General features: G+C 39.9%; 1 protein-coding gene and 2 non-coding genes across 3 annotated transcripts; all 3 read right to left on the bottom strand.

Annotated features, from left to right (window-relative positions):
* Positions 1-9,856: 9,856 nt before the first annotated feature.
* LOC115012095 (transportin-2-like) lies at positions 9,857-24,219 on the bottom strand. Its single transcript, XM_029437552.1, has 25 exons — positions 24,091-24,219; positions 22,138-22,237; positions 21,568-21,643; positions 20,527-20,676; positions 20,192-20,298; positions 19,240-19,373; positions 18,738-18,819; positions 18,467-18,589; positions 17,906-18,024; positions 17,027-17,087; positions 16,489-16,660; positions 15,660-15,812; positions 14,703-14,928; positions 14,346-14,517; positions 13,761-13,847; positions 13,109-13,216; positions 12,828-12,986; positions 12,628-12,715; positions 12,433-12,531; positions 11,759-11,854; positions 11,552-11,627; positions 11,235-11,334; positions 10,803-10,877; positions 10,215-10,364; positions 9,857-10,006 (listed from the first exon to the last, which is right to left on the bottom strand). The coding sequence occupies exons 2-24, from the start codon at positions 22,234-22,236 to the stop codon at positions 10,257-10,259; spliced, it is 2,670 nt and encodes an 889-aa protein (XP_029293412.1). The 5' UTR covers position 22,237; positions 24,091-24,219; the 3' UTR covers positions 9,857-10,006; positions 10,215-10,256.
* Positions 20,378-20,451, bottom strand: LOC115012890 (small nucleolar RNA SNORD41). The gene has a single exon (XR_003832737.1). It is a non-coding gene; the product is annotated as a small nucleolar RNA SNORD41 (small nucleolar RNA).
* LOC115012889 (small nucleolar RNA SNORD41) lies at positions 22,342-22,410 on the bottom strand. The gene has a single exon (XR_003832736.1). It is a non-coding gene; the product is annotated as a small nucleolar RNA SNORD41 (small nucleolar RNA).
* Positions 24,220-24,354: the final 135 nt, after the last annotated feature.

Below are 24,354 nucleotides of genomic sequence, written 5' to 3'. Positions count from 1 at the left end.
ACTGAACTATCAGAGATGTTAGTGTAGAGTTTTGCTTTGATCTACAGATTATGTACCTGCATTAATACCTATTCCTGTGTTACTTCCATCATTCAAGCACACTTCTTCTCATCCAGCAACTCTTCTATTACCATTAATGTCTGTTCTGTCGCTGCCCATTAAAATCACCACACCCAACAATGTTACTGTGCTTCCCTTCTATCTCCTCCCATTTTAGAAGTTTAACTAGAAGACATAAGATGTTTCTCTTCAAAGAGAAGTCCATTCTCACAAACACATGCACCTCTGTCTTAAACTCAGATTTAAGGTGAGCACAGATAGAATTATTATTAAAAAGCTGGCACTACATTTGTACTGGCTATTGTAGTCTCTTTCATTCATGTAGATTATAACATACCTGTCTGGCTAGCTGACAGAGGATTTCTTACGGATGTATGTTCAATCTTTGAATGTTACTCAGCAGCTTTCACCAAAGAAATGATGAGCTGTGTTGTATGCATACCTTTATAGTGGCGGGGGGAGCTGCAGCATCAGTATAAGCTCAGCCTCTTTCAGTAACGTTTGAGCTGTCGAGAAATGAACTAGTCAGAACAATATACCTGAGCATAAATAATCATACAGCTATTAAAACATTGCCTCAGCATGCAGTAAAGATCATGTATTGCTTCATTTATTTGAAGAAGGTTGAACCACTTTCTGTTCTTGGACATAGTGAGCGCTCCCTGACTCCACCCAGCTCTACATGCATCATATGCATATGTGAAATTATATGTGAAATTCAAAATATAGTTTTTCTTGTTAGTCTAATGTTTATTAATAGAAATTGAATGTCCCCTTGCGGGAATAATAAAGTAGGTCTTCTTATTCTATAGAGAGTAAATATATGCTGCCTGAAACAATAAAACCCCATAAAACAAGACTACATAGTATAAGTGTCCTTGTCACGTAAAGACTGCACCGACAACATTCCCTACTAAACATCTCAGTAATCTTTTTGCCGTTAGGATGGCTTGAGGCGGCTTCAGCACGATTACACATAAGTATTAGTGAACTGAACAGACTTGAAGAGGGCTCTGTTAAAGAAGCATACATTGTGTTTCAAAACACTTCAGATAAAGATTAGAAATTCTTCAAACTCAAAAACAAAAACTCATATACAGTGTTTCTCACCTGTACCAGTAATATAATTTGCCTTAGAATATACTTATACGTATTTGTGATACAGCTGCACAAGCACCCCCTAATTACTCATTTAACCATTCACAGCACGTCCACTAGCTTAGCTGTGTGGTTTACAGTAATCATATGCCAAAATGTTTAGACACCAAAAAGCATTACACCACAGACAGTTTATGAGCGATCGATGTGTTTGTTCCTTCTTGTGTAACTTTGTAGTATGTTTTTACTCTGTACTGTTTGTTATTGTGTTTTCTTTGATTTAACCTGCAAAGGGACTACAGATGCAAAATGGCTTAAAGCAAACCGTACATGATAAGTAAACGCTGCCTCACCAGAGCTCAGAACATTATAAAAGACCCCACTCACCCCCACCACGGCCTGTTCTCCCTGCTGCCCTCTGGCAAGAGGTTCAGGAGAGGCATAAGGGGCAGAACAACCAGATTCTGCAACAGTTTCTTTCCCCAAACCGTCAGACTGTTGAATCAGAAATAACTTCTCTCCAGAGCAATGTGATGTGAACTCCACTCTAAGAACTCTTAAATGTATATATTTTATAGAGTGTATATATGTTATTTATATAAAGTACATTTATATTTTAAGTACACATTTTATTTTATATTTATGCATCAGCACCACGACACTTTTACATATTTATGACCACTTTTACAGTAAGCCAGGACAACGAAATTTCATTTGAATTGAATTGAATTGTACATTGTATAGCACTTTTTCTCTGAATCTTGCCTTTGCAGAGGACTCCAGAGTCACAATACTTTGAAGAAGTCGGAGTTGTATTGCTGTTGTTGTTCGCTTTAGACGGCATTGTTGATTTGTTATCCAACCAACATGGAGTCGCACGCATACGTCTACCTATACCCAGAAAATCAGTTGTCCTCAGACAAGAGATTGTCATTTCAATTCGATAAAAAAATTGTGAACAACTCGTTTAAAATGTATAATATATATATACCAAATGAAGGAGTAGAGTCCAATATTTCTTTAAATATAAAAGCAATGAATGTTCAAATATATTCACTTTATTTTATGGTTGCTCAAAATGTGTCCAAGGTTTTTGTCAACACCGTCAAATATTTATAAAAAAGCAATAGAATCAGGCGACCACATGATGAACTGTCACTCCTGAGGACTCGCTGTCCACCCTCCACATCTGCTAAATGCTACAAGAGCATTCAGGCTCCTGTAAGTTTGCTATTTTTTCAAGAATGTTTACATATTTATTGATGTTGCTACTGTCACAACCATGATTTGTCAACACTGTCTCTTTTGTAAAGAAATAATTATTTTATATTATGACATAAATGTATTAATTTTAAGTAAAGGCTAGAGGCAGCTAGCAACAGAGAGAAAACAAGATGGCTGCTGTAAACAACTCATGCATGACAGGTAAAAAAGTGAGTTTTTGTCAACACCGTCAGGTTTTCTGTCTTATTTATGCTTAAAACATTGCAGTTGTACTGTAGTTTTTATCTTGCCGTTCGCCATTGTTAATATTTACAGAAGGATAACATGTACATAACAAATAGTTTGTTGTAATTAGGTCTGTGTCACCACCGTCAGGTCTGTGTCACCACCGTCAGGTCTCAGTCACCACCGTCAGGTCTGTGTCACCACCGTCAGGTCTGTGTCACCACCGTCAGGTCTCAGTCACCACCGTCAGGTCTGTGTCACCACCGTCAGGTCTCAGTCACCACCGTCAGGTCTCAGTCACCACCGTCAGGTCTGTGTCACCACCGTCAGGTCTCAGTCACCACCGTCAGGTCTCAGTCACCACCGTCAGGTCTCTGTCATCACCGTCAGGTCTCAGTCACCACCGTCAGGTCTGTGTCACCACCGTCAGGTCTGTGTCACCACCGTCAGGTCTCTGTCACCACCGTCAAGTCTCTGTAACCACCGTCAGGTCTCAGTCACCACCGTCAGGTCTGTGTCACCACCGTCAGGTCTGTGTCACCACCGTCAGGTCTCAGTCACCACCGTCAGGTCTCTGTCATCACCGTCAGGTCTCAGTCACCACCGTCAGGTCTCAGTCACCACCGTCAGGTCTGTGTCACCACCGTCAGGTCTGTGTCACCACCGTCAGGTCTCTGTCACCACCGTCAAGTCTCTGTAACCACCGTCAGGTCTCAGTCACCACCGTCAGGTCTGTGTCACCACCGTCAGGTCTGTGTCACCACCGTCAGGTCTCAGTCACCACCGTCAGGTCTCTGTCATCACCGTCAGGTCTCAGTCACCACCGTCAGGTCTCAGTCACCACCGTCAGGTCTGTGTCACCACCGTCAGGTCTGTGTCACCACCGTCAGGTCTGTGTCACCACCGTCAGGTCTCAGTCACCACCGTCAGGTCTCTGTCATCACCGTCAGGTCTCAGTCACCACCGTCAGGTCTCAGTCACCACCGTCAGGTCTGTGTCACCACCGTCAGGTCTGTGTCACCACCGTCAGGTCTCAGTCACCACCGTCAGGTCTCTGTCATCACCGTCAGATGGAACTTTCTTTGTTTTAAATGAATATGACTACAATATGTTCCTCCAATGCAGTTGATGTATTGAAGTAAATGTCTATTTGAAATCAAAAATGTGATTTCTTTTATGTCCACAATTATTATTTTCTATATTTAATGTTAATGATGAAAGTTGCATGATAGCAATGACAGGAAAAACACATTTATGAAAAAATGACAAAATCAAGAGGTTGCCCAGAAATATTGCTCGATTGCTGAGACCTTGTTCTATAAACACATACGTTTAGATTTCTTAACAATAATCTTTTTTATTTTTTTTATTTAAAACCCGTCTTATCCATATTCTTAAGAATCAGTGATTTACTAACACAAGGGCCTAGAAATAACCTTTATATCAAAGAAAACACAATAACAAACAGTACAGAGTAAAACATACTACAAAGTTACACAAGAAGGAACAAACGCATCGATCGCTCATAAACTGTCTGTGGTGTAATGCTTTTTGGTGTCTAAACATTTTGGCATATGATTACTGTAAACCACACAGCTAAGCTAGTGGACGTGTCTGTGAATGGTTAAATGAGTAATTAGGGGGTGCTTGTGCAGCTGTATCACAAATACGTATAAGTATATTCTAAGGCAAATTATATTACTGGTACAGGTGAGAAACACTGTATATGAGTTTTTGTTTTTGAGTTTGAAGAATTTCTAATCTTTATCTGAAGTGTTTTGAAACACAATGTGTGCTTCTTTAACAGAGCCCTCTTCAAGTCTGTTCAGTTCACTAATACTTATGTGCAATCGTGCTGAAGCCGCCTCAAGCCATCCTAACGATTACTGAGATGTTTAGTAGGGAATGTTGTCGGTGCAGTCTTTACGTGACAAGGACACTTATACTATGTAGTCTTGTTTTATGGGGTTTTATTGTTTCAGGCAGCATATATTTACTCTCTATAGAATAAGAAGACCTACTTTTCAAACACAATGTATGCTTCTTTAATTAGTTACAGCATAAGTGTTCAGACTGAGGGCCTCCCCTGAGACAAAGCATGCAAGGTGCCACCTCACCACTACTTAGTTTACTTGGTTTGTTTGGCTCAGTTCCTGGATACCTCTGGGATCATGTTTATATTATTGTTGCCCATAGACACTCAATTGAGCCAAGATAATATATGCTGTATATTGCTGTTTGACATAGCCAATTTAAGACTACACCAATAACATAAAAAGGGTCTGCCCTAAGGCATTTATTAGTATCTGACTCTGGGAAAGTTTGAGTAAAGTTCAACAAAACTACTGCAAGTATGAACTTTTAAACCAAATCACACACATTCAGGCTATTATGTTTTCCTCCATACACTGGGGAGGCCCGTCTTTACACCTCTGGGTGAAGACAAGGCTTGTCTAACTTGTCTATCGTCTGTACTTGCACTCACTGAACAGCAAAAGATAATAAATGGCCAAGGAAGCTACCACAGTTGCATTGTGACATGCCAAAGATGTTATGAGAAGGCAAACTAAGTCACTACAACCCTGCCCTGGGAAAATACCGTTTGGCCTGAGGTTAGGGTGCAACAGTCTGATGTTATCTCAGTCAACGCCCTATTTGACAGGATTCCAAACCATCCATGCAATAAAAAGAACGAGTCTACGTGACCTACTTTGGCAAAGTAGCTAATGTTTGTGCATCTGACATTTGACACATGAATAATCAAAGTAGATTTTTTTTGAAAGAGGAAAAACTAACATTGTGTTTATGCAATGTCTTCCATGTCATTTATTTATACAATGCATAGGTTTGATAATCAACTTCATATATAGCAAAAAGGCTACTTGGATTTTCTAAAATGCAACTGCATCTTGCACTGATGAGACTATCGTGGTGACAAAATACTGAAAACATCCTGTGGTCGTTCCCACTACAGTAGCACATTTTGCCATGATCACACACAAACGCACCATCATGGATTAATATATAGGAAGAACACAGTGGCTTCATGTATCCAAAAGCTATATTTATTTAGTACAAGATACTCACTTTATGAGTTTTGAATTTCAAGTTTGTGACCAGACCGGGAACTTCCAAAAATGAAATTGTTATTGCATAACAGTTAAATTCCAGGTCAAATGTTGGACTTCTTTTATTACCAATGTATTTTTAATGTCAACTAGTTCTAGTGACTACGGTGTGACAAATGTATGTCACACCGTAGTCACTAGAAAATAAATAATTATTAAATGTATATTCACTCAGGAATTTCTTAATTCCTTAGTTTATTGTATGGTTTGCTGACCTGGGTAATGTGCACTTTATTAGTATACAACTGCACTTCAGCCAGCTTTCCCAGTCTCTGCAGTGCATGGCGTTTCATTCAAAGGTCTCCTTGGGTCTTCTGCACGCCTTCTAGCTTACCATGAAGCGAGTGCCACCTTCATGTTTAAGTGGTTTCCAGTCTGACACAAATATATCCAAGTTTCATTTCATCACACAGAATACAAAATATCATACAAAACAAAGTTTAATAGAAAAGAAATTTATTTTCCCCTATTCACAAAAAATTAAATAAAAAGATACATCAGATAACATCCCACCTGCACCACAGTTGAGCAAAAAAAAAGAAAGAAGGTAATACATCAAATTCAATTGCCAGCCTTGATATCGGTTTGAAACAGTTACGAATTTGTTTTTCCACATTCTTCCCTAAGGTATGCACCAAGCACCGACTCTCCTTCAGGCCAACCACAACATCAGATTTGACATAATCAAATGGTCCGCTATAAAACAACGAAAACAAATTATTCTTTAAATAAAAAGAAGAAAAAAAAACTTTTAAAGTCCAAAAGAATTTGTGCACTGGAGCACAAAAAAATAAAAAAAACAAAAATGCTAACAAATCAGAAACAAAATTAATAAAAACAAAACTTGTCACTATTTCTCATTTTTTAAAAACACTGTTACTACTTCAGCAGGACTGTTGACCCCTGTTGTCAGACCCATTTTAGGAGATGTCTGATTATACCGTCTCTTTGCTACAATTTTTAATGGACACGTGGCAGCCAATCAAAATCAAGAATTTTTAGTTACGATAGTAACGCATTCAGCAAGTCATAATTTATTCATGGCCATATCTGTGCTTTTCCAGAAGCAGCTGTCATTAGCTGGTCAGGGGAAATTGAGTTTGTGAACTCTTTAACAGGTTTTGTTAACCTGATTGTCATTAAATTCAAGTCAGGGCACTAATTGTTTTCCACAAGGTATGCATTGCAGTGATATTGCTCGTCTTTCTAATGTCATATTACCCATCCGACTCCTGCAGGGCGTCATCGACGAGCACAAAGGTCTGTGTGAAGAGCCGTACCTGCAGGAGGCTCAGGCTCATTCTCAACTCACAGATATCTGTTTCATGTCCGTTTTATGTGCTTATGATCATCATCAAGTAGTATTAGTAGTAACAGTGATCTTAAACCAGGTGGGGCTTTTTACTCACTAGTTTCTGGGCAGAAGTATCCACCAGATTAAAATCCGAAGCAGATCTGAATCGATCACTATACCTATGTGTTTGTTATCCTCTTTGACATGTTCCTTCATTAACCTTAACACACACAACGTCCTGCTGTCAGACATACTCACCAGAGCGCCAAATGTGGATCGATCCGCCTCAGAAAATATGCCCAAACAAATGTACCATTTCTTCCCGTTTGCTGAAAACTACAATGATCTGCTGTTTTACTGCGCAGTTAAAACAAATGAAAAGATATATTTGTGAGCATATACACTTGCTGTTTATAGATGGTAAAACTCAATTAATTCTCTTCTTTCATTTAGTTCATTAAGAAGAAAATAAAATGCTTACAGCACCGGGTATTCCCAGACGGTCACCCAGTGAAACAACTTGCATTTGAATTTACTTCTGTATATAGCCGAGTGTATCACAACATGGTATGGAGTGGTAAAGCCTCAACCTTTTACCAATTCTTTGTGGCACAGGAGCTGCATCCTACTGCATGATTCATGTAACGAACACTTCACCAGTTGCTGCTCCAACAACTGATCTGTCCAGCCTGTGGTCAGCGAGTGGCCGTCTCAAATCTCAAAGCTTGCCTTCCAGTTAAAACTGGAGAAGATGCCATCAGCGTCCACCCTGTAGGGTGTTGAGGAAACTTAACGCATCAATTCTTATTCTACAAAATACAATATTGATGTAAGCCAATGTTCAGGAAGGAACCGATTTTGGTCTTTTTCATGAGCGACGGCCTTCGGTTTTGGAGATTTGAGCAAACTACGATCAAACTGATGTTAACTGGCAGGCAAATGTTGAAGCTCCCAGTGGCCACATCAACTCAGGCATGACTGACACAACTTTATTGGAGGGTTGATGCAAATTTACATCTAAGCAGTACTCATGTACACACCTTTATAGTTAAACACCAACAGGCAAACATCCACACACACTTCCATTACAACCGTCCACTATGGACAATGACTAAAAGATAAAGCTGGAGAAAGACCACCACTCTCACATAAGCTAACCGGTGTCAGGGGAGAACTATTAGGACTCACAGTCAGTGTATTCCCAGGCAAATCCTACACAGTATTAACGGGTGAATATATGGCAACAACCATCACTAGTTTGATCAGAAGCTGGAGAAGTACCTTATTAGTCCAGCAGCGAGTTGCATTGCCTGTGACAAAGCTCTTATTAAGGTAGATCCCTCCAAATAGACCCGTTATAAAAAATTACTTTAAAAAAGAAAAAAAAGGAGCAAGACTCATTGAAAAAGCATGCAATGATCATGACCAGGAGAAGCCTTGATGGCTCAAGCAGCCATCGTTTAACAAAAAGCTTTGGTGAGAAAGACGGGGACACTCAAACATGGATTGACAGGTGCACATGGATCTAAAATACTGCAATTAAGATATCTCTTTCTTAAGTCCTAGGCAATCCATTTTAGGAGGAGCGACATTATAAAACTAACTACGTTAAGAGGCCTCAAGTCTTACCTAGTCATTTTACCATTGCTTAACATTATCATTATGCTTACTTCAGCAAGCCAATAACAGTCCTAAAATCACTTATCAAAAAAACTATTTCTCAAGGTCAGTACATTACTGTACGTCTGACATTTGAAATTCTAAATTTCTTACAAAAGAAAAAAAGTGCATTTATATCAGTAAGAACCAATTCATTCTTGGTGATGTCTTATCGCTTTCATTAAGTCCGTTTTTGTAAAGTCTCTTAAAACGAAGCAGCAGCAGCAGCAAAAAGGATTCTCGACTTACCTACAGTATTTGAACTCTTGTTGCAGAGTGATTCTCCAAACAATCGGAAATGAAGCCCATTCCTGTATTTATCTACCTATAGTTGGTCTTCACAAGCACCGCCTCCAATAAAACTAAAACGGACTTTGATTAGACTATATGGATGAATGGGAGGACAAACAAACCAAGCACCTGACAGCTTCAAATTATGGCAGCCTCCCCATACAGACGACAATTAATGTAATAATAAATCAATTGCGCAACAAGACGGACATTCATTTAAACATGCGTCACTTAAGAGGTGATCATATGCCATGCAATAACTTGGTACTGCGGTGTTAAAACCTTAGACAGCCCTACTGCATCTTCTTTTGCCTCAAACGAGGGGGGCGGAGAGACCTATGATTCGAGAGGAATTTAGTAACCGAGGGAAGAGGAAGGAAATTAAATTCATCTAAATGTACATGTGAAGAGAGAATAAGACCCATGTATATGCACACCAAATGGTTTGTGCAATTTCTCCGTAAAAGGTGCAAACAATTTGTGCACATTTCCTGCATTGTTACTTAGTAAAAGCGTCTCACGGTTTTTTGTTTAGCTTCAGGCACGAGCCTGTTTAAACACATCTACGTGTGCGAGTCTACGGACTACGTGTATTGTGGTGTTTGGGACTGTGGCACCCTATGCTGGTTCAGATAATTCCTTTTTATGTACCCGTCTGCCACCCCCCCTCCCCTCCCAGCCGTCACCCATCTTAAAGAAATAGTCAAATCGAGGAGGGGGCGGTCAGAGCCAGCCTCACCTACCTCACCTAGGATCCCTGCGGTGCCGTTGGCGAAAGTCACTTTTGAGTGTGTTGGATTTAGTGAGGCGTTTAATCCGAGAGGTATATGTATATCCCCAGTTTACCCTCCCACACCCACCACCCTCCTCCCACCCTCCCTCCCTTAGAGAGACACACAGGGCGCGGGGGGAAGGGGGGCCATCCGCTGAATGGAGGATCAAGGCCAGTCACATCCTTCCAGCTCTTGTTTCTCCCCACAATCTGGGCAGTGCAATGAGTTCCCCAGTAACCCTACCCTACATTAACCTGGAGAAAAGACAAAGAGGAAGTGAGAAAAGATATTAACAATCACATTATACAAGTAAATGTAGAGCTCATATGAATGGTTGGGGGGTTAAAAAGGGGATTCTGGATCAGAAAATATAGGAACAAAATGTATCATTGTTTATCAATGAGCTGGGGTTTTCATCATCTCCAGATCTGAGGGGTTATGCTGCATTTTTGCAGGACATACCTAACAGGTTGGTGTCCTGTGTGGACGAGGAAGAGGTTTGGGTTAAACGCCATAGCAGGCCGACAGGCGCTCCTTCAACAGAGGTGGGAACTGCTCAGAGAACTGCTGCCAGTTCTCCTCCCCGACCTGATCCTTGAAGCCATGCAAGATCTTGGAAAAGAAAAGGAAAAAACCAACATGGAGGTTGACTTAACTCTTTATAAAAAAAGGATGCATTTTAAGTAGTGGGTTCAAAAAGGAATACTTCACCCACAAAATGACCATTTGTAAATCAATGACCCGCCCCGCATGACCTTAAAAACTTTGTTTTCCCTCGCATGCCTCAGAACATGTGAACATTTCCCAGTTTTGCGTTTACACACGACTGCTCTCCCTTCCCAAACAGCAAGCTCTGCACACACTTCTCAGACACAAAAAATCATCCGCACATGTAATCAGATTTCGAATGTCTGATAAGTGATCATCACAGAGTGTGGCGAGCGAGTGCTACACATGAGGGGGGAACATTTTTATTGACATTAGTCATCTAAATTAAGGTCTATGGTAGGATAGATTCAGGAATATGTATTCCTTTGACGAGGCACTCACCTTATAAAACATGTCTCTCAGGTCGTCCTTGGGGTTGACCCAGGAGGCAACAGCGTCACAGAAGAAGATGAAGTCCTGGACAGGGAGGGGACTTGTTACAAGTAAATTCAGACCTTTCGTATACTTAGATCAGAGATGAACAGTGCGATTCTGGATCCGGGAACAAAATGTATCACCGCTTAGAAAAGTACACGCTTGAGACAAATAAATTCAGACTTGATCTGACAAAGTATCATCGTTACCAAAAAAGGGATTTAAAAACAAAACAAAACACTTTTGTGCAACATCTCAACACAGAGGTATGAAAGATCTGGATCAGAAAATATAGGAACATTGTGTATCATTGTAAATCAATGAGCTGGGTTTTTCATCATTTCCAGAAGAGACTCTGCTGGACAACCTCTGTAACAGTTTTAAAGCACATCAGCTCACCTGCACCACTCCTGCAGGGTTGACGCCGATCATCACGCAGATTCCCCTGAAGGCCGAGTCCTTCTCCTCGTTATCTCTGATATTCCTCAACGATGTGCACCTGGGAAAAGGCACAAAGAGGACATAAGGCCTTTATGATGAGCTAAAATTGTATTTCTTTCCCATCACTTCCTTTTCTTCTTCCAACAAAAGACTTTTTCTCCACTTTTCTAAACTACGTAGTGCAAGAAGAACAGTTGGACCAGAAAACACAAAAGGGCTACGTCTCATTTTAAATCAATTGGTATTTCATGATATCAGAATGATAATATTCTCACCATGGTCTTATGAATTGCTGCAGCTGTGGTGCCACCTCCTGGGGACAGACGTAACCCAGTCTGCCAATTGTAATGGCTGCACACAGGGAGACAAAAGAAAAACAAATTTACCTCAACTCCCTGTAAACATCCGATGCTTTCCAATGTTTGAAACATGTCCCAACTTAAACTGTGCGTATGACCGTGTATGTACAACCGTGTGTATACCTGTGTTTTCCAGCAAAGTCTTGGGTGTGTTGGGTCTATTGATGATCTCCACCAGGTTTGGCAGAACCACGCCCACATACGGCTGCATCTCGGCACCTAGAGAAACACATGATTGATTAGTGATGGATTACTTCTAATACAAAGAGGTCTGGGCAATATAGGTTTCTGTTTGTTATGAGGTTTCTGTTACCAGAAAATGTCCATGTTTTACAGGACGTACTCAATCCTTACCACTATTGCCACAGTTAAAAAATAAAATAAAAAGTTAGGCAAAGTTTGCCAAAACCCTAATTGGTCTAGAAATGTTATGTACATCTCTATAGCTATAGACAACTTTTTGGTCTGTTCGGAAAGATTAGAAAATGTTCTGGCAAGTATGAACTGAGGGAAAAGTCCAAGTTCCAAGAACTTTTAATTTCAAAAGGGTGTGTGCAGTGTGGTTTGCACAGACTTAAGATGGCAAATATTCAACTGTGCCAACTAGTGCAATATGAGGTTGCTATATCTGGATCAGAAAATATAGGAACAAAATGTATCATCTTGTGTCAATGAGCTGGGTGTTTCATCATATCCAGATACTGGGCTTTTGTTTTCAGGGATAGCAACCGTTTGTAAAACATAATAAAAAATATTTTATTTTTTTAAAGAAAAATAAGCGCAATCTGCTTTCTCACCCATTTGCATGGCGATCTCTCCAATGGCCCAGGTGGCGTTGTTACACACAGATATAAACTCTGGGTTTAGGTTGAGCCCCAGGATAGGCATGAACTCAGCTGGAGGGATGAAATGCACACACACACTGGTTAAAACACAAACAGTGGATATGTGATGTAATGGTGGAGTTAGACAGTCAGATGAAGCACACTCACCAATGCAGGGCTTAACATGGAGGAAGCATGCCTTGGTTAGATCTCCCAGCAGAGCGAAGGAGCTTTGCCTGACCTCAGGCATTGTATCCTGCAACACAAACCAGACACTTGAGCGTTAGAATTCGTTTCATAAAAAAACATTTTTGATGCATATTTTCACATTCATAAAGAGAGAAACTACAAAACACACTCCTTTGTACCTGCATGCACTGGAAAAGCAGGGTCATGATGTTCGAGCGGGACACTAGCTGTTCCACGTGTTCCCCCAAACCCTCGGCCAGGCCGCTCAGCAGATCCAAGGCCACAATCATAAAATCTTTGTCAGGAGCCTCATACTGGTCTGGATGTTGGTTGTACATCTGTAAAGACGGGGCAGTGAAGTTTCAATGTCTCTTACGTATCTCTGATAAAAAGATCACTAAATGCACAACAAATATATTTTTATTATATTATACATTTGTGTGCGTGTTTGCATTCTCACCATAGCCTGAGCTAGTGTCTTCTGGACTAGTGTGACACAGCGCTGATAGACGGGCTCACAGTAAGGCAGAAACCCACTCTGCAGGGCCGTGGCAACGGACGACAGACACTGGAAGAAACAAAGATGACTTGTAAAAACACAGACATGCACAATGTGTTGTCAGGGGTGTACAACCAATAAAAACGACATAAAAGCAGTCAAACACCTTTATCAACCTCATTGTTTGCTAAAAATCCTAATTGGTCTGAAAAAGATTTTTACATGTCTCTTTGAAGACGGTTCCGCCTGCTCTCAACTGTAGAAAAATATTTTGGCAAGAATACACTGTGGAAAATGTTCCAAGAAAAACTATTACTGACAAAGTGAAAAACAAAAAGGCGTTTGCACAGACTCGAGATGGAAAACGCTCAACTGTGCCACCTAGTGTTACGTCTCTGGATCAGAAAATATAGGAACAAAATGTATCATCTTTTGTCAATGAGCTGGGTGTTTCATCATATCCAGATACTGCGCTTTTGTTTTTAGGAAAAGCAACCATTTAAAAAAAAAAAAACATCGATTATCTTGGCCTTTATTTTTCTTTTGTCTGATGTGCCAAATGAAATAAGAATTACCTATAGTTCAAGTATTACTTTTAAAATAAACATCTCACCTCTAGTAGTGGGAAGAGATCCTTGTCTTCGTCCTTCAGCTCATTCCACTTGGCAATAAGGGGGGGCATCAACTTCTGAATGTACTCCTGAGAAACAATTAAAAAGAGTTTGATCATGGTTTTCCTTTCCATTTAAAGTCTTCAACAAAGACATAATTGAAGTTTTTATTTCATTTTAATTTAAGCAAAACAGAACACTCCAACTGTGCGTTCAATTTAAAGCTAGATTCAGCAGATAGCTTAGCATAAAGACCGAAAGCATGGGTAACATCTAGCAGTAACTAAAGCCACATAAAAGCACCTATAAACTCACTCATTAGCATTATCTCTTTGTTTATCTGAACAAAAAACGAAGTTTGAAACAAATGAGTGGTAATATCAACCATCGAATAAGCAGTTTTTGCAAAATGAGCACCGATTCCTTTAAAAACTTAATTATGTGCAAAGATCATTCCAGTCAACTCAGGGCAAAAACAAAGTATCAAACCTTTTTATTGTTTATTTTTTTATAGAAAAGATGGAAACGTATGATCTTGCATGTGGTGAAAAAGACTGCGTGCAGGTCTAAATTTCACAGGCACTTACAGGCTGATTGAGGTGGTGACCCACTGAGTCCGCCAGAGTTCCTATGGCATCGTAGAGAATGAGGAGATTCTTGTGCTGGTACTTCCCAAAGGCAAACACCAGTGTGTCCAGAATAAAGCTCAGGTAGGGCACCAGCTCTGTGCACGCCTCCTCTTCCAGGGTAGCAAACGCACTGAGAGGAAACCAAGATGGAGGACATGTCAATATTTAATCTTTTGATATGGTTCTGCCAGTCTAGGAATGATACATGCAGGATGTGGATCACATAATATTGGAAACAAAAGTGTATCACTGTTTTTCAATGAGCTGGGATTGTCATCATATCCCCATACGAAAAAGAAGAGTGATGTTGCTCACCTGCAAGCGGCCTCCTGCACCCTCTTGTTGCCGTCCAGGATGCGTTTAAGAAGCTCTGTCATAAGGGGTTTGAGGAAGGAGTCTGGGGGCTGGGAGACCACCCAATGTGCATAGCGACTCAGGGTCCAGCAGGCAATTGAGCGCACCAAGGCCTTTTTGTCACATAGACACTGGATAAGGTGGGGAATCAGCTCTGGCAGGTAGGCCACCATGCCCTGCATGCAGCCTGGGGAATGGAGAGGGGAGCAAATCATTAAAAAGGGGAAAGGAAGTTTTACTTTAAAAAAGGACAATCAGATTTTTCCTGAAGGAAACTTCTTTAGTTAATGATTTAGAGCAACAGAAATAACCTGACGCAACTTAAATTATGAAATTGTTAGTTAGCTGACAGTTTGTATGTTTGTAGTCTGGGTTTTATCGTTTAATCATGTCGTTTATTACTGTAAAGCACTTAGTGATGTATAGTGAGTATAAATACTTTTTACTTTCAGTATGCTGACAATATGTTTCCGATGTTTGCCAATATGAATATTTACCATTAGTCTCTACCGTAATGTGTGTAGATATACTTTGTATACCTGACTTTTTATGTATTTTATTATTTAGCTCAGTACTGATGGGTGTTTAGTTGCAAACGTCTGTAACGAGCCTCTGGCCTCCCATAGTCTGTTTATTCTCAATTGGAAACATTTGTTCAGGTTTAGGTGGGGATATGCTGAGATTATGTAAATCTGGATCAGAAAATATAGGAACATTAGGTATCATTGTAAATCAATGAGCTGGGTTTTTCATCATGTCCAGGTGCAAGAGGGACTTAATAGTCCAACTCCATGTTTAAACTCAGCCTATCAAGAGGACTAGATAATTATGTTTCACAATTGTTTTAAAACATTGAATATTGTGAGGAGAAATCATCCAAAACAAAAAACTTGAGTAATGTAGTCGTGTAAGTCTTACCCTCAGCAATGGCCCCCAACACCAGGATGCCAGACTCCTTGACGACCCAGTCGGGGTGAAAGAGCAGTTCTTTAAGCAGCGGCAGGAGGTGGGGCAGCAGGTCGTCACGGAACACATTGGCCAGCACGTCCAGTGCTGCGGCTGAACACTTTCCTAAATTAAAAGGAAAAGCCCAATCAGAATCATTCTTAACCCCCAACATGCTGGTCATGAAGATGTTTTACTTGTCTAAACTGTAGTTGACATCTGAACTTTCCAAAACAACATTTCCAGCCCAGTAGTTGTGTAAGTGTGCTACATTTGAAGAGTTAAAAAGGCAAATCTTTATGGAAACACATTTCAGACCTGATCTGACGATAAAGTATTATCGTATCAAAAGGGGATTTAGAAAAACAAACAAACACTTTTGTGCAACATCCTAACAGAGCCATGAAAAATCTGGATCAGAAAATATAGGAACATTGTGTATCATTGTAAATCAATGAGCTGGGTGTTTCATCATTTCCAGATACAAGACGGACGTATGCCGAGTTCACAACAAACACAAAGAGAAACACAGTCTAGTCTATATTTTTCTTCATTTCTGATTAAACGTCAGGATAATCTCAACGATGACATTTGAAGAGTTAAAAAGGCAAATCTTTATGGAAACACCGCAACTTTTTTTGTTTTAAGTTAATGTACAACCTGCAGAGAGGGATATGGAAGAGTAGAGACGATAAGCAAAAGACAAGATGGATTCAGACCCACACCCTGACAAAATGTCAATCACCAGAAGGTCCCTTTTCACATGTTGGCACATCTCTAACTGCATTTCTACAGCACTTACGCAGATTCCAGTCAGAGAGCGTGTCGTCGTCATCATCATCGTCGTCATCATTGTCCTCGCCCTCCTCACCCTCCCCTCCTTCGTGCTGCAGGGTGACCGTGCGCGACTTGTGGAAACGGGGTTTGATGTCCTGATCACTATCTGGTACAGCCTCGTCCTCCTCCACATCACCCTGGACAAACACACATTTTACATCAGCGACATATGTACTTTTTGAGCCACTTACACCTGTGTGTCATTGTTTTTTGGATTTTAAGATACTTTTTTTTTTTAATCCATTTTAGTCACAAAAACAAAACTTTTCTCAGTCAATACATCTTTCTCCCAATGAGTCTATTCAAATATTATTTTTTAAAAATGAATGGAGATTGAGAGAAAAGTACCACAACAGTCTAGCACAAAGCCTTGGGAAATCTGGATCAGAAAATATAGGAACATTAGGTATCATTGTACATCAATGAGCTGGGTGTTTCATCATGTCCAGATGCAATACAAACTTTAAAATCATCAGCAATCGTGCAAAACAAAAAACACTTACCTTTAATAGTATGATGTCTATCTCGGAATACTTCATCCCATTTACCAAGATAGGTGTCAGTCTATATCAAGGGGGAGAGAAAGATTAGTTAAAACAGCAAACAAATCCCATGTACAAGTTTATAAGAAGGCTTATTCTGTATTAAAATAATCAAACTAAGTATTGAGTAAAACCTAGAGACGGTATAACACGACTAACTAGATGTGACAATCAAATCTTTAACAGTATAAAACCATATTGAAAGTTTCATGTTGATTTAATGATATAGGAATTAAATCGGTAATTGCGCAAACATAATTTGATTGTGCTGAATTTCCATCAGGATAATCGTGAATCTTCACATGAGGGACTTAAACACTAAGCTCGCCATCATATTAGAAAAGTGGAAAAATAGATCCCGATTTCTTTTAACACAGGAATCATCGTGCAAGAAAGAACATTCACAATTGTTTTTATTTTGTATCCTTTATTTATGGGGGAGGAAACCTTATTTAAGACAAGGTCCACAGAATTTCAGACTTGATCTGACAAAGTATTACCGTATCAAAAAGGGATTTAGAAAATAAAAAATATACACTTTTGTGCAAAATCTGGATCAGAAAATATAGGAACATTGTGTATCATTGTAAATCAATGAGCTGGGTGTTTCATCATTTCCAGATTCAAGATGGACGTTCACAACAAACATAAAGAGAATCTTTTCCTCGTGTTACTTGCTCAAGTTTGATCATTTGTGTTTATGCACAGCTGATTTATCTTTAGAATAGTTTTAAGCATATTTTTAATATTATCAGGATAATATCGTGAAATGAAATTACTTTGGCTAGGATCATTGTAACATGAAACTTCCACATTACATCAGTAGTTAATGCTACTCACTGCACCAGGTGTCCAGACAGCATCTCCTTACAGACGGGCTGCTCCGCTAAAGTCAGCCAAAACTCGCAGGCCTCCAGAGCCACGTTCTCATCGGGGTCCTGGGTTCTCTGCAGCATGTACTGGAGGAGATGAGAAAAGTAGACTTGAGACTAAACATTTCAGACCTGATCTGACGTATTATAGTATCAAAAGGGGATTTAGAAAAACACTTTTGTGCAACATCCCAACACAGAGCCATGAAAAATCTGGATCAGAAAATATAGGAACATTGTGTATCATTGTAAATCAATGAGCTGGGTGTGTCATCATTTCCAGATACAAGACGGACGTATGCCGAGTTCACAACAAACAAAGAGAAACACAGTCTAGTCTATATTTTTCTTCATTTCTGATTAAACGTCAGGATAATCTCAACGATGACTTTTGCAACGCAGCATCAGATGTGGTGTGAACGCACCTTTAAAAGACTACTTAATGGAGTGAATTATTAACGCAATGTTCTCTCGCATCTAATTACCAGCAAGAGCTCCACAAATGATTGAGCAGATGTCCAACACTTACCTGGATGATGCTGTGCATGTGGGGGATCAGGCGGTCAATGCGGACCTCCAGTAACATGACCAGGGCTCGGCACACGTTCTTTCGAACCTCAGAGTCCTCATCAGTTGCCAGCGCAAAAAGGCTCTAGTGGGAAGAGGAGAAATAGTGTTATATAAGAAATTATTTATTTAGGGAGAAGAAAAAGAAAAGAAAAAAGAAATGCCAAACTTTCTCTGGTCTGCTATTCAAACGCAGCAATACAGTCCCATTAACCAATCAAAACACAGCTCACCTCTATGAATGGGTCAATGTTGTCCATTAGGGCCTGGGCTCTTCCGATGATAAACTGGTTCACACAGGCGACGGCATGAGACCTGCAGCGACCAACAGGGAAGTTGATAAAGCCAGTATAACATGTTAACAGTAGAGTCAAACAGAGAGGGGGATGAGTGACGAAAGAATGTGTCAGTTTAACTTATAAGCAGACGCATCACCTTGCATAGTGCTAGTGTCAGCACAAAAGGTAGTAATAATAATAATTAGTGTTTGGTCACAGACTGGCAACACAGAGGAACCCAGAAAGAAAACTATTACAGTGATCTAATAAACAGAATTAGCAGTGAATGTCACTATTAAGTCGTACGTCATTGTGTGAGGGTTAAAAGTGACAGGAAGGTCAGAATATCTGGATCAGACAGTATGAATACGAACACCTTCATTGTCAGTCAGTTGTTTTTATGCACCACGCCCAGATGATAATGAGAAAACAATCAGAGTCTCTTTCTCTCCTGTACCTAATCTTGGGGCTGCAGTGCTTGAAGAATTGGAGGAATTTTGGTATCATAATGTTGAGCGGTCGGTTCAGAGCGTCGCTGTCCAGCAGCTCCGACGAGTCCTCGCAGATCTTCTGCAGTGCTCCAAACGAGCCCTGAGACACGGACATACACAGAGAGGCTGTCAAATCAAACGCAAACATACAGGGACAGAGGAGAGAGTGAGACTGCATCAGAAAAATATGGAGCAACGTACTGAGTGCACTGTACAGACTTCGCTTTAATAATTAATTTTATTCACAAATGCAGAACTTTTCAGTCAATAAATCTTTCCCACAATGGGTATTTATGTCAAAAATAGACACAACTATGAGAAAAGTATTAAGACTCAGAAGTGTGAGCTGACACATCAAGAAAAATATAGAAATTGGGGGGGAAATACTACCATTGCACAACAGCCTAGCACAGACTTGGTAAATCTGGATCAGAAAATATAGGAACTTAAGGTATCATTGTACATCAATGAGCTGGGTGTTTCATCATGTCCAGAAGCAAGACGGACTTAAAAGTCCAACTCCATGTTGAAGATACAAAGCCTGTTAAGGACTACGAGATAAACTATTGGATTCCCAATGTGTCATACAGTGACAAAACTAATCCATTAACATTGATCCTGTCTTTACATGCCAATATTGTAAAAACTAATAAATTAATATTTTTGGATGTTTTCAAAGGATCTGCACATTCGTGGTTCACCTCTTCTAGCTTTTTTGCATCTGCTAGGGTGGGGCAAATTAAATATTTATCACTTTATGATGTTTGGTGGCCTCATGTAATTCCTACACATACCTTCAACCTAATAAAGAAAATGGTGTGGGTGCGTAGGGCTTTAAAGAAAAGTGACAACCCTGCTTTTTAAAGTAAAAACAAAAAATTACAAAATAACAAACAGAGGAGCAGGATAAGTGCAGACCTCGCAGATGTTGTAGTCCTCCGAGTTGAGCAAGTTGCAGAGCTGTGGAAGCAGCTCAGGCCATGTTTGTAGCTCTCCCTTGGAGGCAATAGTAGTTATCAGGATGCCTAGTGGAGCAAGAGAGAAACAAGATAGATGCTGTCAGATAGATTTATAATCAACGGGACATGAGCCTTTGCAGCAGCTCTGGATCAGACAGTATGAATACAAAAGCCTTCATGGACAATCAGGTGTTTAATGTTTTTATGCATCATCTCCAGAGGGTAACAGGATTAAAGTGGGGGGAGAATAGGTGTATTGTACCGATACAATGCCCACAAAACACACAAACTCACCAATGGTGGCACGAATGAGCGGCGAGGGGTCACCAATGTTGTTGAGACATTCCTGCTTGATGAATTCAGCAACAGTTGGGGGGAAGTTCTGGTAGTGGGCCTTAACATTGTTCTTTAGTATCAGACCGCTAAGAGAGCGAGTGGGCTCGTCTGGGGAGAGGAAGTGGAAGGAAGGTACAAATAGTTTGAGAAAAAACTAATAATGTATGAGTATATAGAACATGGTTGTTACTATAGGCTAAAAGCCCGCAGTTTTACAGGGATTTGTTTTTATACAATTTAATATGGCTGTCCACGACTGGAGAAATTCCTAGTCAACTAACACCCATACAATTGTTGACTTATTGGTTAGTTGATTTAAAAATCGACAGATCTGTAAATTGAGTTTATTCACACAAAAAATCATGCAAAAGCACTTTATGTCTTGCGTTTACTAGAGATTTGCAAGTTTCTCAGAAATAACTATTTTTTCTTGCTGAATGACTTATCAACTTAAGAAATCTATCAACCAACAGGGCAGCCCTACAATTCAAATGTATCCTAATAACCAGTATCGATGCACCAACCCAACATTTTCCTGTCCTGTTACCAGTTCTGAGTTCTACCTGAACTCAGGATATTTTCTTTTCCCTATGTGGATCTGATTGGATCATTCTTAAATAAGGGCTTGTAAGCCTGTGTGTGTGTATATATATATATATATATATATATATATATATATATATATATATATACACATACATACACACACACACACATCACTTCTTAACTACACCCAGACATTCATTCAACATATTTTTTCAGGCATGTGCAATTGTTTTATTACATTGTTCTAAAAGGTATATAAAGTTGCACCATTACAATTTGCTTTAGTTTTAGGGTATCTGCACATTTTTTGTACAAAGCCAATGACTTTTAAGACCTTTTTAAATACCTCTAAAAAAGAAAAGAAATTGCTAGAGCAAACGAGATCAACAAACTAGATTAGAGTATAGTAGTGCTAGAAAGGCGGAAAGTGGAAAAGCATATCTGGCCACTCACCTTCAGTTTTGAGTCGTGTGAGAACAAATATGAGATAGTTGTTGAAGTCGGGAAATTGGTTGAGCTGTTCGAGTTTCTAGCATGGCAGTTAAGGACCATTTCACTTGCAGCTTCCAAATTAAGCCTAACCTTTGATCTCTATGGTAAGTAATGTAATTGACAATTGTACAATGGGGGAAAAATGTTGTAGTTAAAGACGAGAATAGCTTTAAAAGTCTGCAATAAAATTGCATTTAAGGGGAAGTGTACGCTTGCAAAATGAACCCTTTTTCTTTTTAAAGACTTCCCCAGCTTTGCAGCCGACTCGCGTATCATATCGGGAGCCATCTACAAGCACATGAACAACTGCCGACACCCTCCACTTTGGGCAACTACAGTAAAATCCTCAACATGTGGATAACACCCCAACATGATAACATGGCAGTAGTAAAAAATAAATGAACATGGTACAGGTTAAAATCCCTTTGCACTAGTGCTAAAGTCATGCATGTCTTAGACATGGATAATTTTGTAAAATATCAATAACTAGCTTTATTATGCACACCCTCAGATTGCACTGAAGTAGGATACTTGTTGGACTGCTCTTTGCGTGACTGTGTTGGGCGACTGCGAGTCTTTGAGCAGTTGGAGGACCTGCTGAAGTCCCTGCTCATCTGGCTGCCACTCCATCCTAGAAAAACATGCATACAAAAATGAATCCACATATTAATTTAGTTCTATACACATAATGTACATAGATTACAAAGTAGAACTACAGAGAAATACATGTGGTCTCTGGATCAGACAGTATGAATACAAACACCATCACTGGTAGTCAGATGTTTTATGATGCATCATCTCCAAAGTCCATGTGCATATGCATATGTATGATTAGGAAAACAATGTAAAAGGCCACAATAGCATTTCCTGGTGTCATAGGATTTTATTCAAAGGCTACACCACAAACTTTAGTGCTTAATTTGGATTAATTGCTCAGTTGTGATTTTATTTGTTTGACTGCTCACATTTTTTTTATGTGAACAATATCAGATTCCAGTGTAAAAGTCTAACGCCTCACTGTGTATTCAACAAGTGACCCCAGGCAGGGCAGAATTGTGACTTATATTTATCTAGAGTGACGTAAAAGTCCCATGATTTTTCAATAGAACGGTGGTATTGAAAGAAAAAAAAAATCAGATCTCTATATGAATTATGACCATAGAGAAAAGAGGCCCAAATCGAAAAGATCCGTTTCCTTATGACTGACGCTGATCACAAAAATACAGTCATGCCAGTAAACAGAATTGGGCCACTTTTGCCTGCATTCGTAATAAGATATCTTTAGTAACCTATTTTCAACAAGTCAACTGCAATACACTGCTAACAAAAAGCCCGTGCTCAATTTGAAAACGTATAAAAACCTCCGCAGACACTATTTACAGTTATTTATACTTAATTAACCAATGTACTAGATGGTTGAAAAAGAAATAAATACGCGGAAGGGTATATGTAGGAAGAGGAAGGGGCACATGGTGTAGGTTCAAGGCGGACATGGGCCCACTACTGTTAGGTAAGGGGTAATTTGAGAGATTAGATAAACGCAGCAACGGTTGGACTCAAAGTGCCAGCATGGCAACACCTAAAATTGTAAATAGACATCGGCTTGTGGTACAAAAAATGAGGTCATTAGACAACACGACTAGCTAAAATCTCTATGACCCGGCTTAGCCACTCCAAGTTAATCCTCCCCCCATCCTCGCGCCACCCGGTCCGCTAGTCTAAATTACAGAAACGCGTTGTGTCGCAATACATCTCCTTCAAATTTCAACATCGTGTTGTACAGCACGCTGACCGAGAATCGCGATTTCCTTCAGGATCGTATTCATTGAGGTTAGCCATACTGTGAGAAAAGTTGTCGCGGAATAAGTTAGCTATGTAGCGTTAGCACGGCCGCCATGTCTGGTTCCTAGCTCACAGTCCATGTGGTTTACATTAACTAACGTACATTTGACTGGACTGGTTAGTCCTCTCTCATTATACAGTCTATTATCGATTAATTCGTCGGTTGGTTACTCGCTACTTAAGATGCCTAATCACGGTTTACCTAATGCTACCAAAGTTGCCCTTCTTGTTCGGGCCTGGTCGACAGGGCAGCTCCAGGCAGGGTGGTCACAATGTGCCCGGCATGAAAACAGGAAAATAACGCCGTTTGCTATCTAAATGCAACATTATACCAAAGCATCCTTTAAGAATAAGATAACATCTGAATGGCCACGTAAGGCATCGCGGTCAATACATCGTTAGAAGCCAGTTATAGAGACAAAGTTGGTGAACACGTTTTGCAAGCTGGCGTTAGCCGCTAAGCCGTCTTGGTCATAGTTTTTGACTGGCAATGCTAATGCTACTAGCTAGGCTAATGCTATATAACGGACACTTGCTTCGATATTGGCTTTAACAGAATACCTTACCCGACGAGGCGGCCTGATGGATGTAATATATATCTAAACTACAAGTTAAACTAAAGTACAACCGTACTGTACGTACAATATTGACTTGAAAGTTGAATTATCGTACTGGGCCGCTCTCCTCCCGTGCTTCGAAGCGGTTCTTCTTGTTCAAATGAGCACGCCGAATGAAATTGACCTATGGCGGCTTCCGTTCAGTACACATTTCGCTAACTACGCGAGATTACAGGAGCCCTTTTGTTTTTTTCACATTTTTTAAATTAATGTTTAATAATTACGCACAAAACATATCGCACAAATAAAGTAGACATACAAACAACCAAATAATAATGAATGGTATGGA

This window comes from Cottoperca gobio, chromosome 8, assembly GCF_900634415.1.
Source record: "Cottoperca gobio chromosome 8, fCotGob3.1, whole genome shotgun sequence".
Taxonomy (NCBI): domain Eukaryota; kingdom Metazoa; phylum Chordata; class Actinopteri; order Perciformes; family Bovichtidae; genus Cottoperca; species Cottoperca gobio.
The sequence above is the reverse complement of the archived record's forward strand: the minus strand, read 5'-3'. Positions and strand labels throughout refer to the sequence as shown.